At 42.3% G+C, this 17,562-nt stretch overlaps 1 protein-coding gene across 2 annotated transcripts in view; it reads left to right on the plus strand.

Annotated features, from left to right (window-relative positions):
• CFAP36 (cilia and flagella associated protein 36) overlaps positions 1–16,874 on the plus strand; it is a 68,737-nt gene extending 51,863 nt beyond the window's left edge. The window contains exons 5-10 of one of the 2 annotated variants that reach the window (XM_077486037.1): positions 5,761–5,848; positions 6,913–6,955; positions 7,039–7,114; positions 9,820–9,977; positions 12,229–12,378; positions 16,424–16,874. In XM_077486037.1, coding sequence (XP_077342163.1) covers positions 5,761–5,848; positions 6,913–6,955; positions 7,039–7,114; positions 9,820–9,977; positions 12,229–12,378; positions 16,424–16,513 — 605 coding nt within the window. In that variant the 3' untranslated portion in view covers positions 16,514–16,874. Of the gene's footprint in view, positions 1–5,760; positions 5,849–6,912; positions 6,956–7,038; positions 7,115–9,816; positions 9,978–12,228; positions 12,379–16,423 lie in introns of both variants that reach the window. The other variant, XM_077486036.1, reaches the window with a different exon arrangement.
• Positions 16,875–17,562: the final 688 nt, after the last annotated feature.

The raw sequence follows: 17,562 nt of genomic DNA on the forward strand, positions 1-17,562 counted from the left end.
CCCCCCCCCAGGAACACCAATGATGGGGCACTTTTTTAATCGTACATAACGGGACACAGCCATAGTAATTACTATGTGGGTTATAGGCAACCTTCAGGTGATGGACACTGGCACACCCTAAGACAGGAAGTCCACTCCCTATATAACCTCTCCCACTACTGGGAGTACCTCAGTTTTTTCGCCAGCGTCTTAGGTGTTGGTTACGAGTAAAGATGTGCTGAGCTGAGCTCCACTGGAGCAAATCTCGCTGGGGCTAGCTATGCAGCCGGATCCATTCAAAGTATCTTTTTAGGCTGAATTGAATGGTACCCGAGCCTTGTGGTGGAAGAAACGAGGTTTAGCCCATAACGCTTCTTTTTTTAGAGAGCTGGACCCCAGGATCCAGTACTTTTTTTTGGTTTTTTTTCAGCCATAAGGTTTTTCTGGCAGAGTCTTTTATGGGTCCAGTAGTGTGGATCCCCTGATTAAAAATGGCTCCGGTTCCTGAAGGTTTTTAAATGGAGCCCACCGTGAGAGGTGAAAATTGGGTCTGTTGGTTTCACCACCGAAATCCCTGTGGCAGGAAAGGTAAGTGGAGATTTCTAAGGAATTTTTAAGTTTCTTATAGATTGTCTCCTTTAAAAAAAGGAAATGTTGTCATGCCTAAAATTCACCACTGGGGGCTGTATAGAGCACGTACCTTGTCATGCTTTCCTCAAAGATCACACTGTCTCAGCAGAAGCTGCAGATTCCCGCTGGCGAACAGCCCAGGCCTCCAGTAAGATTGGGGGGGGGGGGGGTTTCTTACAAAAAAAATACCCCCACCTGGGCAAAGCTCTCCCTGGATAGGGGAAAGCCGGAACGATCGGCGATGCCGCTCCGTTTTTTTACTGCCCCTGCACGGTGGTATGCTTTATGCAGCTGTCGGAGGGACAGGAGCAAAAAGGGGCATGTAGGAGGTTTGGTGACGCAGGCATTCCCTTGGCACATTTACTGAAAGCATCAGACTGAGCGTTTTAAATGGCAGTGGCAGTTGCTGGATTATTTGCTCAAGCAGTGGATATGATTTCTTCTGGTAGTACCTCTGCATTTGTGCATTGGGCTATGGTCAGAAGGGGGGGTAGAAACACCCCTAAAAAGGGCTCAAAAAAGCTTAAACTCATCTCCACAATGGCATCCTCCCCTGAGAGATCTGAAGTGGCTGGTCAGAGTGAGCCATCGGGCAAATCAGGTGTTGCAAGTATTTCCAACACTGCAGCCCCTGTCTGTTACTGAAGATGCTTTTTCCTCAACCATATTAGGATTGGAGCAGAGGTCAGCAGCTTTAATTGCATCCCAGAGTGGGACGAAGTGCGATAGGTCCCCGTCCTACCCAGGACCCTCAAACTGAGGAACCACGGGTGGGAGATGATGAATTTTTTTCAGGGGACCGGGAAGAGGCTGATGACTTCTCTTCTGAGGGGGTCAAATGCGGAAGGATCAGGTTCACAATCTGAAAGATTGATGGTATAATCTCTTCTTGAATTGGTCCGCTCCACATTTATGCTACCCTTAATGGAGTCTGTTGACAAGCCTACTTATTGTTTGGGTTCGCTAAAGCCTCCCCAAGCTGTGCATGCCTTTCCTATCCATTCATTGCTGGAAAAGCTTATGTATTCTGAGTGGGATCACCCAGATGAGCATTTTTATCCTCCTAAAATGTTTTCAACACTTTATCCTATGAAGGAAAAGTTTAATAAAAAATGGGAGATACCAGCAATTGACGCTGCTATATGCTCTATGAATAAAAGTTTGACTTGTCCGGTAGACAATTCTCAAATGCTTAGGGATCCAACGGATAAGAAGTTGGAATTCCTATTAAAAAACACACTTTTTTCTCTGGCAGGTTCAATAACTCAGCCTGCGCTGGCAGAAATTGGTGTATGTCAATCCTTGAGAGACCGGTTTAAACAGGTGCTCAAGATTATTCCTGATCAGCAGGCCCAAGATTTGGCCGAGCTTCCAGGAGCGTTATGTTTTGCAATAGACACTATGAGAGATTCTATTCTCCAGGCCTCACACCTCACGCTTGGGCTGGTGCATATGCGTAGAATACTATGGTTGAAAAATTGGTCAGCCAAAGCGTCCTGCAAAAAGCTCCTGGCTAGTTTTCCCTTTTGCGATGAATGGCTGTTTGGGGATGATCTGGATAAGTGCATCCATAGAAATTTTTAATGGGAAAAGTACCCTTTTGCCAGTTAGAAGCATATTTCATTTAAATGAGCCTCTTCTCCAGTGCCAGGAGCATCAGCCTCCAGGCAGTATCAACGGCCTCTACAGTCAAATTCAAGAGGTAAACCTCAGGGTCAACCCCAGGGACAAAAGAAGTCCTGGAGAAGGAAACCTACAAAACAAAATACTAAAGCTTCCTTATGAAGGGGCGCCCCCGCTCGAGTGGAGGGAAGACTTCTGCAGTTCTCAAGGGTCTGGCAGGAAGAGTGTCAAGACAAATGGATGGCTTCCTCAATTACTCTAGGGTACAAACTAGAGTTCCGAGAGTCCCCGTCTCTTCATTTTCTCAGATCAATTGTTCCCAGGGATCCAGAGAAAAAAGCCTTTCAAGCATTGGACCATCTTTTGTCTCAAAAGGTGATATTGGTGGTCCCCATGGAAGAGCAGGGATTGGGGTTTTATTCAAACCTTTTCACGGTACCAAAACCAAATGGAGATGTCAGACCCATTCTCTATCTCAAAGATCTAAACCGGTTTTTGAATATCCGCTCTTTTCGCATAGAGGGCCACAAGGGCGCTGATTCAGGTAGTCAAGGCAAAGAAGAATTCTTCTATTCGACTTTGTATGAGGTTGTTGGGAAAGATGGTGGCTTCATTCGAGGCCATTCCTTATGCTCAGCTTCATTCAAGACTGCTGCAAAACAGTATCCCATTGGCCTGGAACAAGAAGGTCCAAGCTCTAGATTTCCCAATGTGTTTGACTCCAAAGGTGTGCCAGAGCCTCAGTTGGGGTTTGATAACCAAGAATCTGGAGAAAGGAAAATCATTCTTACCAGTTACCTGGAATGTGGTAACAGATGCCAGCCTTTCGGGTTGGAGGGCAGTCCTGGAAGAGGCGACGGTCCAAGGGAAATGGTCAAGGTCAGAAATTACCTTGCCCATCAATATTCTAGAGATTCAGGCAGCGTGCTTGGCCCTGAGGGCCTGGATGTTTTGGATTATGGAATTGTCCTGTCCGTATTCAATCCAACAATGCCACAGCCGTGGCCTATATCAATTGCCAAGGGGGCACGAGAAGTCGTGCGGCCCAGAGAGAGGTGAATCTTATCCTAACTTCGGCAGAAAACAATGTACCTTGCCTGTCAACAGTCTTCATTCCAGGAATAGAGAATTGGCAGGCGGACCCTTTGAGTCACCAGCAGAATGGTCTCCTCACCTCGATTTCTTCCTGACAATATGTCAAAGATAGGGGATTCCGAACATAGATCTATTTACATCCAGGCTTAACAAAAAGATCGACAACTTTGTGTCAAGAACAAAAGATCCGCTAGCTTGCAGAACAGATGCCTTGGTATTCACGTGGAATCAATTTTAACTGCTTTATGCATTCCTTCCTGTTCTGCTGCTTCCACGACTTCTTCGCAGGATCAAGCAGGAAGGGAAGTCTGTGATTCTTGTGGCCCAGGAGATCTTGGTTTGCAGAGATCATAAACATGGTGGTGGGGGACCCATGGACCCTACCACTACATCCAGACCTTTTCTCTCAAGGTCCAGTATTCCATCTTACCTTACAAACACTACATTTAACAGTTTGGCTGGTGTGAATCCAAGGCTTGGCACCCCAAGTATGTCATAGGTAGAATCCTTGACTTTCTACAAATGGGGTTGGTCTTGAGTACTATCAAGGGCCAGGTCTCGGCCTTATCGGTATTATTACAGCAAGCACTTGCTTCACATTCTTTGGTTCGTAGCTTTATTCAGGGGGTAACGTGGCTTAATCCTCCGGTTAGGTCACCCCTGATTCCTTGGGACTTGAATTTAGTTCTGTCAACATTACAGAAACGGCCCTTTGAGCCGATACGACTTATTCCCCTGGTTCTTTTGACAAGGAAACTAGTTTTCTGGTAGCCATATCTTCTGCAAGAAGGGTATCGGAGTTGGCTGCTCTTTCTTGTAAAAAGCCATATTTAATTATTCACAAGGATAAGGTAGTGTTTCGTCTTCATCCTAACTTTCTACCGAAGGTAGTGTCAAGTTTTCATTTAAAGCAAGATATTGTTCTACCTTTAATTTTTTCCAGAACCCAGTTCTATGGAAGAAAAGTCATTATATTCTCTTGATGTGGTGAGAGCAGTCAAAGTCTACTTGAAGGCGACTGCTCAGATTCGAAAAACTGATGTTTTGTTTGTATTTCCTGAAGGTCCTAAAAGAGGACAGGCAGCATCAATCTAATATTTCCAAAATAATTCGACAAGTATTTGTTCAAGCTTATGGTTTAAAGAAGAAGATTCCACCTTTTTAAATCAAAACGCACTCCACAAGGGCTGTTGGTGCTTCGTGGGCAGTCCATCACCAAGCCTCCATGGCTCAAATCTGCAAGGCCGCAACTTGGTCTTCAGTCTATACATTTACCAGATTCTATCAGGTAGATGTGAAAATTCACGAGGATATCGCCTTTGGGCACAGTGTGCTGATCCTCTGATCTCATGTTGCCCTAATTTTGTTGTCTCCCTCCCTTCAGTTGCCATTGCTCTGGGACACCCCACATAGTAATTACTATGGCTTTGTGTCTCATGATGTACGATTAAGAAAATAGGATTTTTATAGCAGCTTACCTGTTAAATCCTTTTCTTTTGAAGTACATCACAGGACACAGAGGTCCCTCCCTTCTTTCTGGTATACACGTGTATTGCTTTGCTACAAAAACTGAGGTACTCACAGTAGTGGGAGGGGTTATATAGGGAGTGTACTTCCTGTCATAGGGTGTGCCAGTGTCCATCACCTGAAGGTGGCCTATAACCCACATAGGAATTACTATGGCTCTGTGTCCCCTGATGTATACTTCAAAGAAAATTTATTTTACAGGTAAGCTGCTATAAAAATCCTATCATTGGGGCGCTATTTGCCCCCGTCCAAGAACACCAATAATGGGGGGACTATTCCCCCCCTCCGGGAACACCAATAATGAGGCACTATCCCCCCCCCCCGCTCCAGGAACACCAATGGTGGGGCACTATTCCAATCCCCCCCCCAGAAATAATTATAATGGGGCACTTGTCCTCCCAGAAATACCAAAGTGAATGCTTTGCCGAGTTCACTCGCTGTATTTTAAAAAGCAAGCTACCTTATATCGCAGCTCATGTGACCGGCTGCTCTCTCCCTCTATTTGATTCTTTAATCCATGCTAGGGACACTCACAGCTTGAATTTTTGACCAATTCAAGCAGGAATCGGCCACGAATGTAAGCAGTGTATGACCAGCTTTACCTTCACTCTGTTCCCAGAAATAAAAGGTACACTATATATCTTTTTTTTGGACAATGGTTGCGTTATACATTGTTTTAATTGTTACATTACCTCAAACTCTTTCTGTCACAAAAATGTGCAGTGTAGACTTCAATCCTTCACATGAGTAGAGGCTTCAAGTAAACGCCACTTTCCTCCTTTATATCATTTACTTCTTGATGCACTTAAATGTGTGTATTTATTTTTATTTTTATTTTTTTTTTTTTGCTATATGATTGCTCAAATCTTATCTCCTTTTTTTTTTTTTTTTTTTTTTTTCCTGCAGGTGTGCTTCCAGAATGTTTGCAGAATGGTAAAGATAATATGTCTGACCTTGAACAACAAGAGATGAGACTGCTATCTGAAGCATTAAGGTAAATTGTTATTTCAATTTGTGTGGTGAATCGGGTATCAAAGTGAGTGGTGAATGGCAAGTTTACTGACTACAAAGGGCCTGATGTGTGTTAAGTAAATATTGTTTCACAAATATTTAGGCGTATCCATTTGATTGTAGTACATTTGAAAGCGTGCATAGGTATATGTATGAACCAGCATTTATACCTTTTTTATAAGGCAGCTTTCAGTGCCATTCCCCCATGTGCTCAGTCTTCTAGGTTGAATGACCTATGTGTCATACAACCCAGAAGTCTGAGGATGTTTTTATAGCAAACAATGTGCTGTGGGGAACAGCTTTTGGATCGAGTATCCGAATGATGGCTACAGTGTGGTCGCACATTGCCAGGAGGGCGTCCTATATCGTCCTCGCGTGATCACGCTTTTCGCACGCCACCTGCGGCGCGCTTATGCAGGCATCTATGATTGCTGTGTCCTTGAGACACAGCTGATCACAATATCGTGGTAAAGATGATAAAGAGACAATCATATCGGCTCTTTACATGATTATCAGCTGTGATTGGACACATTGATCACATGGTAAACAGGATTTGCCGGTTGTCGGCATTCCTCTCCTCATGCTGATAGCGTGAGAGGAGAGACGATAACGGGCAAATCCACACGGGACCTCTACACTGATAATCAAGGCACTGATCATCAGTGCAGCCCTAACAATCCCCACCAGTTCTGCCTATCAGTGTAGCCTCCTCTGCGCACATCAGTGAAGGAGAAAATTTTACTTTTTTATTACAAAATTTTACAACAAAGTAAGAAAAAACGTTTTTTTTTTTTTTTTTCTCTTTTTCATTTGTTTATCAAAAAAAAAAAATTAAATGCCACCAAAATAAAGCTCTGTCTCAAAAAAATTATAAAAATTTAGTTTGGGTACAGTGTTGCATGACTGCGCAATTGGCCTGGGCAGGAAAGGGGTAAAAGTGCCCAAGTGGTAATGTGTAAGATGAATCATTCAATCTTTTGTGTTTTTTAACTGTGAAAGTTTTAGTAAGGGGACGTAATATATGTAAAATGTTTTTCCACCTTTCAGAATATCAAGAGAGGAATATGAGCTTGAACAGTTGCACAGGAAGGTAAGTAAAGTCTAAAACTAAAATAATTAAAAAAATGAAGAAAAACCTTAGAGGTTTTTGTCATTTTATCGTATTGTTTTCAGGAAAGAAATGTAGCCAGCTTAATAGAAAATCCTCCCAAAACTTCCATTTCCGCTGCAGTCGCAACTTCACAGAAAGGTAATAATATACAAATGTAGTTCACCATGTCTGAATAAAAAAATTATATTTTATGTTTAACTCGGAGAGATGATGGATATAACTTGTACAAAACAATAAAGGTATACAATGATTATTTCTTGGCGGATTATTCATTGCACTGGGCAACAATCACATCTATATTAGTACTTTTTGACTGTAGTAGCCACCCTCAGCTGACAAACAGTGGGGAGCATGGTCATTTTAATTTGGTTGCTTTTTTTTTTTTTCTCAGTGATTCCTATTGTCCTTTGGAGATTAAGTGGTGTGTGTGTGTGTGTGTGTGTGTGTGTGTGTGTGTGTGTGTGTGTGTGTGTGTATATATATATATTATAGTGGCGGTAAATTAGGAATACTTTTAGAAATAGAAGTGTTTAATAGTTTCCATTTTTTTTATTTGAGTAAAAAAAATAAAAAAAAAAACAGAAGAGAAATCTAAGTCAAATCAATATTTGGTGTGACCACCCTTTTGCCTTCAAAACAGCATAAATTCTTCTAGGTACACTTTTGCAGTTTTTGGAGGAACTCTGCAGGTAAGTTGTTCCAAACATCTTGGAGAACTAACCACAGATCTTCTGTGGATGTAGACAACCTCAAATCCTTCCGTCTCTTTATGTAATCCCCAAAAGATTTGATTATGTTGAGGTCAGTGCTCTGTGGGGGCCAAACCATCACTTCCAGCACTTTGTTTTTCTTTATGCTGAAGATAGTTTTTAAAGCGGGGGGGGGGGGGGGTTCCCACTTAAAAAAATAAAAATAAATAAAATTTAAAGTCAGCAGCTACAAATACTGCAGCTGCTGACTTTTAATAATTGGACACTTACCTGTCCCAGGGTCCAGCAATGCGGTGGATCGAAGCCCCGCTCGGCGGCACCGGCATTTTAACTGTGCGTGCCTGGCTGTGCCTTCACAGCCAGGCACCCACTGCGCATGCACGAGCCGTGCCACGCACCATCGTGACCGTTCCTAGATGATTGACGAGAGGGAGGGGGGAGAGGCCATCTCCGTTCCTGCGCCGAGGGAAGTGACGTCAGGAGCCCAGGCGCCAAAGGAGGCAGACTGAGGGACCTCCTAGCAACAGGCATTTGGAGGTGAGTGTAAAAAAAGAAAAATTTCTCAATTTTTTATTTTTTTTAAGCACATTAATATTTTTTTTTTTTTGGGTGGAACTCCACTTTGATGTTAGCTGTATGTTTGGGGTCATTGTCCTGCAGAATAAATTTGGGGCCAATCGCACGCCTCCCTGATGGTATGGCATGATGCATACGTATCTGCCTATATTTCTCAGCCTTGAGGGCACTATTGATCCTGACCAAATCTTCAACTCCATTTACAGAAATGCAGCCCTAAACTTGCAGGCAACCTCCACTGTGCTTCACTGTTGTGCCGCTGTCCAGCCCTTCGCTAACAAACTACCTTTTGCTATAGCCAAATATTTCAACATTTGATTCATCAGTCCAGAGCGCCTGCTGATGTTTTTTTGCACGCCAGTTCTTATATTTCCATGCTTAGTTGTGTCGCTTAACTTTCTTTCCGTGTCCATGGTGGGCATTGAAGGGCGATCATGAGGCATTTAAATGCAGAATAAATGCCACATAAACACAGGGTATTGACACACATGTGTGAACAAGCCCTTAGGGTGGCAGAATGTGGCCAGTGAGAAGGAACAATGTCCAGTATTTGGTGTCAGTGAGAAAAATAGTGCAACATTTTTGGATTTGTGACCCATTGTTGGTGTCAGTGGACGTAATAGTTCCCCATTGTTAGTGTCGGTGGGAGGGATAATGCCCCATTATTGGTGTCAGTCAGAAGGGGTTAATACCACCTGTGTAGCGCGGCCAAATCACTTTAGCAGCACTGCCCATTCATTTCAATGGGCAGGGTGTTTTATCAGTGGTGTATACACCGCTTCTCCACCACCCCAAAGATGCTGCTTGCAGGACTTAAAGTGCACCGCCACACTGTGAAAGAACTCGGGCTTTCACACTGGAGTGACAGGAGGGAGGCGCTTTACAGGCCCTATTTTAACGCTAAAACGCCTGTAAAGCGCCTTTGTGTGAAAGTGGCCTAATGTGTGTTGGGAGCGTTGACTGACTTGCACTTGAGAGTTGGCTACATTGTTTCGTTGATTCGCTGACTCTCCTTAGGCTAGCTGTAGATTTCACTAAGGGTTTTCACACAAGACGTTTTTCAGGTGCTAAAGGGCTAAAAATAACGCCTGTAAAGCGCCTGAAAAACACCTACCCAATGTGAAAGTGCTTTCACATTGGGGCACTGCGCTGGCAGGACGTTTAAAAAAAAAAAAAAAAAAAAAAAAAAAAAAAAATTCTGCAAGCACCATCTTTGGGGCGGTGCAGGAGCGGTGTACCCCCCCGCCCATTGAAATGAATGGGCACCGCTGCTGAAGCGCCTTTCGGCAGTGCCGATGCACAAGCGCATTTAACCCTTTCTTCGACCACAAGCGGGGGGTTAAAAGTGGCCCGCTAGCGACCGAATATCGCCGCTAAAACTAGCGGCACTCTACCGCCCCTGGATCAATGTGAAAGGGCTCTAATAGAGGATCCAGTTTTGTGTACGATTATTGTAAAAGTATACTGAGACTTTCATCTTACACAGGTTTTCTTAATGTCCCCATCTGTTTATGTATGTGAGACTCTAAGCTTTTCTCTTTTTTTTCTTTCCAGCAGAAACCGTGTATTTGGAATCCAAAAAACAGCCAATAAAAATAGAAGAGCGCCCTTACAAACCTTCAGCTACTCCTATTACAGAGCTGAGTAGCTCAGAAGCGGCTCAGGCTTGGATGGAGCAAGCAAGAAAAGAGGCTGGCATACAGGGCTCTGTCACTGTAAGTACCATTTTCAATGAGTAAACCTGACCTACTCTAAAAGTAAAAATGATTCTGTATCGCAAGCACCTTGTTCTGCTAGCAAATATTCTTTATTTAACACAAAGCAACAATGCTCTTAAGACCAATGCAGCTCCAGCCTCCACAACTTCAGAGCTCATCTATATTTACTGCAAGCAATCCAAAGAAAGGAGCAACTGCCGCACAACAGTGTTAAGTGCCGTCAACCGCTTTATTGATCCAGATGGTTCAAGTATATCCCCAGCAGTATCCTCATAATCTGACACATTTCACATGCTGACAGGGATCAAATCTGAATATCGGGCCCAGAAATGTTCATTTAACTACTTCCCACCTGGCCACTGTAAAAATAAAAAAAGTGGCTGGGCGGACTAGCATTTGTTCTAGGAGGACTGTGCACTCTGTAGACACAGTGGATCACAGGTTGGGGGTATAGGGCTGCTGTGATTGGCCTTGGTATCATGTGATTGTTGTGACCAATCGCAACGATCTCATTACTAGTAAACAAGTGCTATCATTCATGATGCCATTGTTTACTACTGTGATCTTTGTGATTGGTCAATCACAACAGCCTTGTACCATGTGAGAGCTGTGGTCAATCGCAGAGATCGCAGTAGTACTCAGTCACCATAAGGACTTGTTTACATGACATTTAGAGAGCATTTGACAGGTAAGTGTTTCATACCACTGCCACCATGCCTCTGGATCGCCTGAAGGTGCTCCTTAGATTTTGGACCCCCTCGCATGACTAGGCTCATGCATGTGGTATTGCCATACATGTGAGGAGTGCAGAATGTGTTTTGGGGTGTAATTTGAAGTATGCCATCATGTGTGTTTGAAATATCTTATTAACTGATAACTATGTGTAAAAAAAAAAAAACATTTTCTGCATTTCCCAATTTTTAAAAGACTCATTATCACCTTCTGAAAATGCATTAGAGTGTTTGTTTTCAAAAATGGGGTTCTTTTGTGGTGTTTCGACTATCCTGGTACTCCAGGGCTTCCATTTATGTTTAAATACCAGCATTTGTCATGTGGTAGAAGCGATTTTTGTGCCCACTCAATAAACTATTTGAAAGCAGCCAGGGTAATGTGAATAAATGGCACCAGGCCTTTGGCTTAATAAATAACCCTGCACCACAATTGTTAGATAAACTAGCTTATCTGGTACTCCATAGCATGACAGCCAGCATTCTTTTAATTCTGTTTTCCCTTTGGAATACACATAAAGACCTTGTATGGACCGTTGCTGTTGGATCCTAGTTGCAGTTCCTCAATTGTTGTTAGTAGGGCTGTAACCACAACTTAATGATAAAAAAAACGGTTGCCATCATTTTTCACTATCGATTACTTCTGCATACAGAATACATTTGTTTACATGCACACATGCAGCTCAGTACACCATCCAAACATGTCAGTAAGTGTCTGAGAACTTGTGAATGTACAAGGAGGCAATGCCTTACAGGACAAGTAGTTCTGGGCAGGATAAGGAAGTGATGTAAGGGCCCTGTGCAGGGAATGTCAGCATCTGAACCCAGAGAAGCTAGAGGCTGATAGACTAGCGGTAAAGTCTGTTTGTTATTTTAATAAAAAAAATTTAATAAATGTTCTACTCTGCTGCTCTCTGCAGTGGTTTTGCACAGAGTGGCCCCAATCCTCTTCCTTTTATGTGTCCCCATAGCAAGCTGTTTGCTATGGGGACAAACTGTGTGTGTTCGCTCCCAACCTGTGTGTCTATGGAGCTGCGCTCCATAGACTTACACAGCGGGACTTGGGCCCACCCCCACTTCCTCTTCGGTGCATTGATTGACAGAAGCAGGAGCCAATGGCTCCTGCTGCTGCTCGAATGCGGTGTGAAGAGGAAGAAAGGGAAGTAAAGAGTGAAATCTCCTCCTTCAGGAATATTCAGTGCTCGGCCGGACACTGCATTATATCACGTGACTGTTGTATACCTATCATCTAAAAAGGTATATAGCGGTATTATTTTAATGGAAAAAAAACACATTTATAGGTTGTGGGTACTGCAGGGGTGCGGATGTGCTATTGTCATATTAATTTGTTTAGTAACACTTTAAGGTTTACCAGCACTGTGCGTTATACTTAAAAATGATTATATGATTATATCCATGCAAAAAAGTCTGAGACTTTAGTACTACTTTAATGTAAAAAAGATTTATGTTTTTTTTTAAACTAGAACCTGATGAAAGATGTTTATTAATTTTCTTTCCAGAGCCTGACCCAGGTAGAAAAGGAACAACTTAGAGAACGTGCTGAATACCTGAAGCAGAGAAGAGCTGAACTTTTATCAAGAAAGTTGGATTCCAAGAAAAAGCCACACATCCCTGAAGAGTGCAAAGAAAAGGCACAATGTTCCAGCCAGGTAACTTGCTCAGAACACTAGTTTATGGAATCACCAAATTATCTAAGATCAAAGTGTGTAGGGATAGCAGCAAGGATTATTTAAACTACAATACTGGCAATATGAGTTGCCATAGCAGTCTCTAATGCCACGTACACATGTCCAGACTTTTCGACGGGCTTTCAAACGAATGGACTTGACCACACACTATCACTCCAAAAGTCCTCCGTATTCCAGCATGATAACGTAGAATAAGGAAGTTCATAGCCAGTAGCCAATAGCCACCCTAGTGACGGTTTTAGTCCGTCGGAATAGCACACAGACGACCAGCTTTTTCGACCGGACTCGAGTCCATCGGAAAGATTTGAAGCAAATTTTATTCCTAGGTCCGCCAGGATTTTTGGGAAGAAAAAGTCCGCTGGAGCCCACACACGATTGAATTGTCTGACGGATTCCAGTCTGCCGAACCAAGTCCATCAAAGTCCGGTCGTGTGTACGCGGCATTAGACCTCTCCAAATACAAACCTATTTTCTATTTGGATTGCAGTCATGAAGAACACTATAAAATTTGTATAATTTTGGTAAGTTTGGAACATGGATGCTAACCATAGAGTAATAATGCAGTGAGTCCCTCTGGTTAGGGGGAAATAGCCCATAAATATTTAATGCAAAATGTCCCTGCTGAGTGGAATAAACAAAAAAAAAAACACACTTGCTAAGACATGAAAGTCACAACAAATCTCTGGATTTAGGTCCAGTGTGATGCTGTTGGAACAGAGGCTAATTGCAGGGAATATCTCAAAGGCTTGGGAGCCCAGTGTGGCAGTGCAGGGATCCAGGAAAAATACTCTGGTCAGGCTAGACCCATCTGATGTCAACAAAAGCATGTTGGTACAGGACCCTAAAACTCATGAAAGCATAGAGTTGTGAATGCACCCCTACAGTATTGGAGATCATTTACACTTGCTTCAAAATGTGGTAATTGGACATGCTTTTTTAAAGCACTCTGAATGCCAGTCAAAGCTCCTGTCGCTAAATAAAATGGTTAGCTTACAGTCCTGTTTACACATTGTATTTGCCTAGCTTTGCTTCAAAAATTATACCCCATGTCACTTTCTTGGTGCTTCAAAGCATCTTGAAAGCCTCCATAGAAGTTTATGACAAAGCTGACTTGCAGCACCTGCATCTTTTGAGAGGCTTTTATTCAGCTTTGTCATCGCTTTGTTTTGGAGGTATTGCAGCTACTGTGAGATATCCCAGGATGCACTGAGAAACCAACAAGTGACAGAACCATAATCGGGATTCGCTTCTGGTTCATGTGTATATATTGTGGGAATGTCTGGTGCAGACGTTGCATCTGGTGTGCAGCGTGGAGCTGCAGGAAGGTGAGCGGGGTCTGGACTGGTACAGAGCAACTAGCAGACAGCACACGTGGTGTGAAACATGGGAAAGCTATAGTGGAAGGAGTGAGGAGGATCATCAGAACTAGGGAGGGGTTACTACTGAGTGGGGCATCATCAGTATACTACTGAGCAGGGGATCTGCTGAACGAGAGTACTAATGAGCTGGGGAGCTGCTAAGTGGGGGGTACTACTGAGCTGGGGTCCTACCTTAAAACCGAAAATCAACACACACAGCATTTGCCAAGCTTAAAGTGTTACTAAACTCACAACCAACCGTAAAATCAGTCTGTATATGCAGTAAAGCATGCTTGTTATACTCACTGTGAAACCTAAGGGCGTAATCCTTTGCATTGTGTAAAAAGGCTGTTTGATTCTTTCATCACTGATACTCCCCTTCTTCCACTGTCCCCAATCCATCTCCTGATAGTACAGAGCCTAGGGGGGAACTCTGCACATGTTCACTTTGGTGTGTATTTTTTTCTTGGGAAGGTGCATGTGATCAGCACAGGGCCCATCACCACTGTCCATAGAGAGGGTCAGGAGTCCTGCAGCCTCATAGGACTGTCAGAGTGGAATGAAAACTCCTCCTAAAAGCTTTAAGCAGACACTGATAGAAGTCATAAGACTGCTATATACTGCAGATGAGAAAAGGTATTTAGCAGTTTACTAAAATAATTGTGTTTCTGTGTACTGGGGAGACTAGATATTGTGAATGCAGAGTCCTGGGTTTAGTAACACTTTAAAGTTTCAAAAAAGCACCACCAAAGCATTAAAAACACATCCAAGAAGCATTTTGATGTGGTAGGCACTTTAATGTGTATTAAAGTCGAAGCAAGTGCAAATGAGTCCTTAGAGATCAATAGGAATCGCCTGATGGGAGTAACAGTGCTTACCCAGTAGTGCTTGGGGGATCCGGTTCACACCTTAGCTGTTTGGGTGTGTCATCTCTACCAATCAGAATTGATAGATATGGTGCTGTCCACCTTCATGTAAAAACTTCTCTAAATACAGTGGATAGAAAAAGTCTACACACCCCCGTTAAAATGTCAGGTTTCTGTGATGTAAAAAAAAAATGATACAAAGATAAACCATTTCAGAACATTTCCCACCTTTAATGTGACCTATAAACTTTACAACTCAGTTGAACAACAAACTGAAATCTTTTAGGTGGAGGGAAGTAAAAATAAAAAATGATTGTAGAAGTGTTCACACCCTTAAAACGAATACTTTGTTGAAGCACCTTTTTGATTTTATTACAGCACTCATTTTGGGGAACCTATCTATCAGCATGGCACATCTTGACTTGGCAATATTTGCCCACTCTTCTTAGCAAAAACACTCCAAATCTGTCAGATTGCGAGGGCATCTCCTGTGCACAGCCCTCTTCAGCTCACACCACAGATTTTCAATTGGATTCAGGTCTTGGCCATTCCAAAACTTTAATCTTTTTTTTGGTAAAGCCATTCCTCTGTTGATTTGGATGTATGTTTCGGGTTGTTGTCATGCTGAAAGATGAAGGTTTTGTGCCAACATTGGCTGGTATTTGAAACTTTTCACAATTCCCTCTACTTTGGCTAAGGCGCCCCTGTTCCAGCTGAAGAAAAACAGCCCCAACGCATGATGCTGTCACCACCATGCTTCATGGTTGGTATGGTGTTCTTTTGGTAATGCGCAGTGTTTTTGTGCCAAACATATCTTTTAGAATTATGGCCAAAAAGTTAAACCTTGGTTTCATCAGACCAGAACACATTTTCCCACATGCTTTTGGGAACTTCAGATGTGTTTTTGCAAAATTTAGCCAGGCTTGGATGTTTTTCTTCATAAGAAAAGATTTCCATCTTGCCACTCTACCCCGTAGCCCAGACATATGAAGAATACGGGAGATTGTTGTCACATGTACCCCACAGCCAGTACTTGCCAGATATTTTTGTAGCTCTTTTGATATTGCTGTAGGCCTCTTGGCAGCCTCCCTGACCAGTTTTCTTCTCTTCTTCTTATCAATTTTGGAGGGACATTCTTGGTAATGTCACTGTTGTGCCATATTTTCTACACTTGATGATGACTGTCTTCACTTTGTTCCATGGTATATCTAATGCCTTGGAAATTCTTTTGTACTCTTCTCCTGACTGATACATTTTAACAATGAGATCCCTCTGATGCTTTGGAAGCTCACTATGGACCAAGGCTTTTGAGACTAAGAAAATGTCAGGAAAGACCTACTAGAACAGCTGACCTTTATTTGGGGTTAATAAGAGGCACTTTAAATGATGGTAGGTGTGTACTGACTCCTATTTAACATGAGTCTGAATGTGATTGCTTAATCCTGAACACAGCTACATCCCCAGTTATAAGAGGGTGTGCACACTTATGCAACCCCGTTATTTTATTTATTTATGTTTACTCCACCTGCCCTCAAACCCCCAAACCCCCGCCGCAAGATTTCAGTTTGTTTTTCAACTGAGTTGTACGGTTTATAGGTCATATTAGGTGAAAAAAGGTCTGAATTTCTTTTTTTTTTTTTTTTTTACATCACAGAAACCTGACTTAAAAGGGGGTGTATAGACTTTTTATATCCAGTGTGTGTGTGATATTTATTTCTCTTTCTATAGATATCTATATTTATTTATATGATTATTATTATTGTTTTCTCTTTATTTTTGCAGGAAAAGGAGATGGATGAAGAAGAAAAGAAAAACCTACAGAGAAGGAAGCAGTTAGCTGAAAAACTTAAAGAAGAAGTAATTAATAAATAAGCCAGCCACTGCACCGCACATTTCTTCCATTAATCTATTGCCAAAGCTAAGCGTCTGTGTATGCAAAAAGTGCAATATATATAAGTGCAGCGCAATCACATGTTAAATACAACATAAATTAAACCATAAGCAAAATACAACACCTTGGACTCACTTAAGGGGTTATCAGCAGTCTGCCTTTGTTATTAGACAAACAATCATTTTTGGTAGACATTTGCACATATATTTGAGTTATTTGCGCTGATTATATTTCACCATACAGTGTGTATATATATATATGTATGTATTTGTGTGTGACACACATTTTGTATGCCTTAAATAAATAGTCACCGTTGCTGGGAAATATTTTCATGCAGTTGAACATGACAGCGTAGCTGGTGTGTACACACACACACACACACACACACACACACACACACACACACACACACACACACACACACACACTCTCTCTCTCTCTCTGCAGCCCCATATTTTGATATAATTTTTACGTTTTACTTTTGAGGGGTTCTAAAGTGAAAATATAAACCATCTTAAGATATCGGGGTTAATGTTTATTGCCGGAGGTGTGATTTTACTCATTAATGCAAACTTTCATATTGCTAGTTTTGCCATTGGCATTACTGTTACACATTCAAGAAGGGAATGCTGCAATAAAGACATACAGAAAGAATGGAGAATTTGGTTACACAGATTGTAGCCAGTCAGTGAAGTCTGCTCATGAGTTTTTATTTCACAAAATTTCAGTTTTATGCAATCCATGCTGTGTAGAAAAAAAAACAAGCCAGGTTCACACTGGCGCACTGCGGTTTGGGTGCAGTGTATTTGGCTTATACACGTGGTTTTGGATGTGCTCCCATTGACTTCTATTAGACTGCGTTTTCTGAAAGCGCATCAAAGATGCAGCATGCAGCACTTTAATGTGTTTTCTTGAAAACTTATGGTTTGTTAGAAGTCAACGGGAGTGCACCTAAAACCACATGTGAAAAACATGACCGAATTGCTCTGTACCCAAACTTCAGTGCACTGGTGGGAACCTGGCCTTAAAG

This window comes from Lithobates pipiens, unplaced genomic scaffold, assembly GCF_037356315.1.
Source record: "Lithobates pipiens isolate NorthernLeopardFrog02 unplaced genomic scaffold, aLitPip1_a1.2 Scaffold_18, whole genome shotgun sequence".
NCBI classification, from domain to species: domain Eukaryota; kingdom Metazoa; phylum Chordata; class Amphibia; order Anura; family Ranidae; genus Lithobates; species Lithobates pipiens.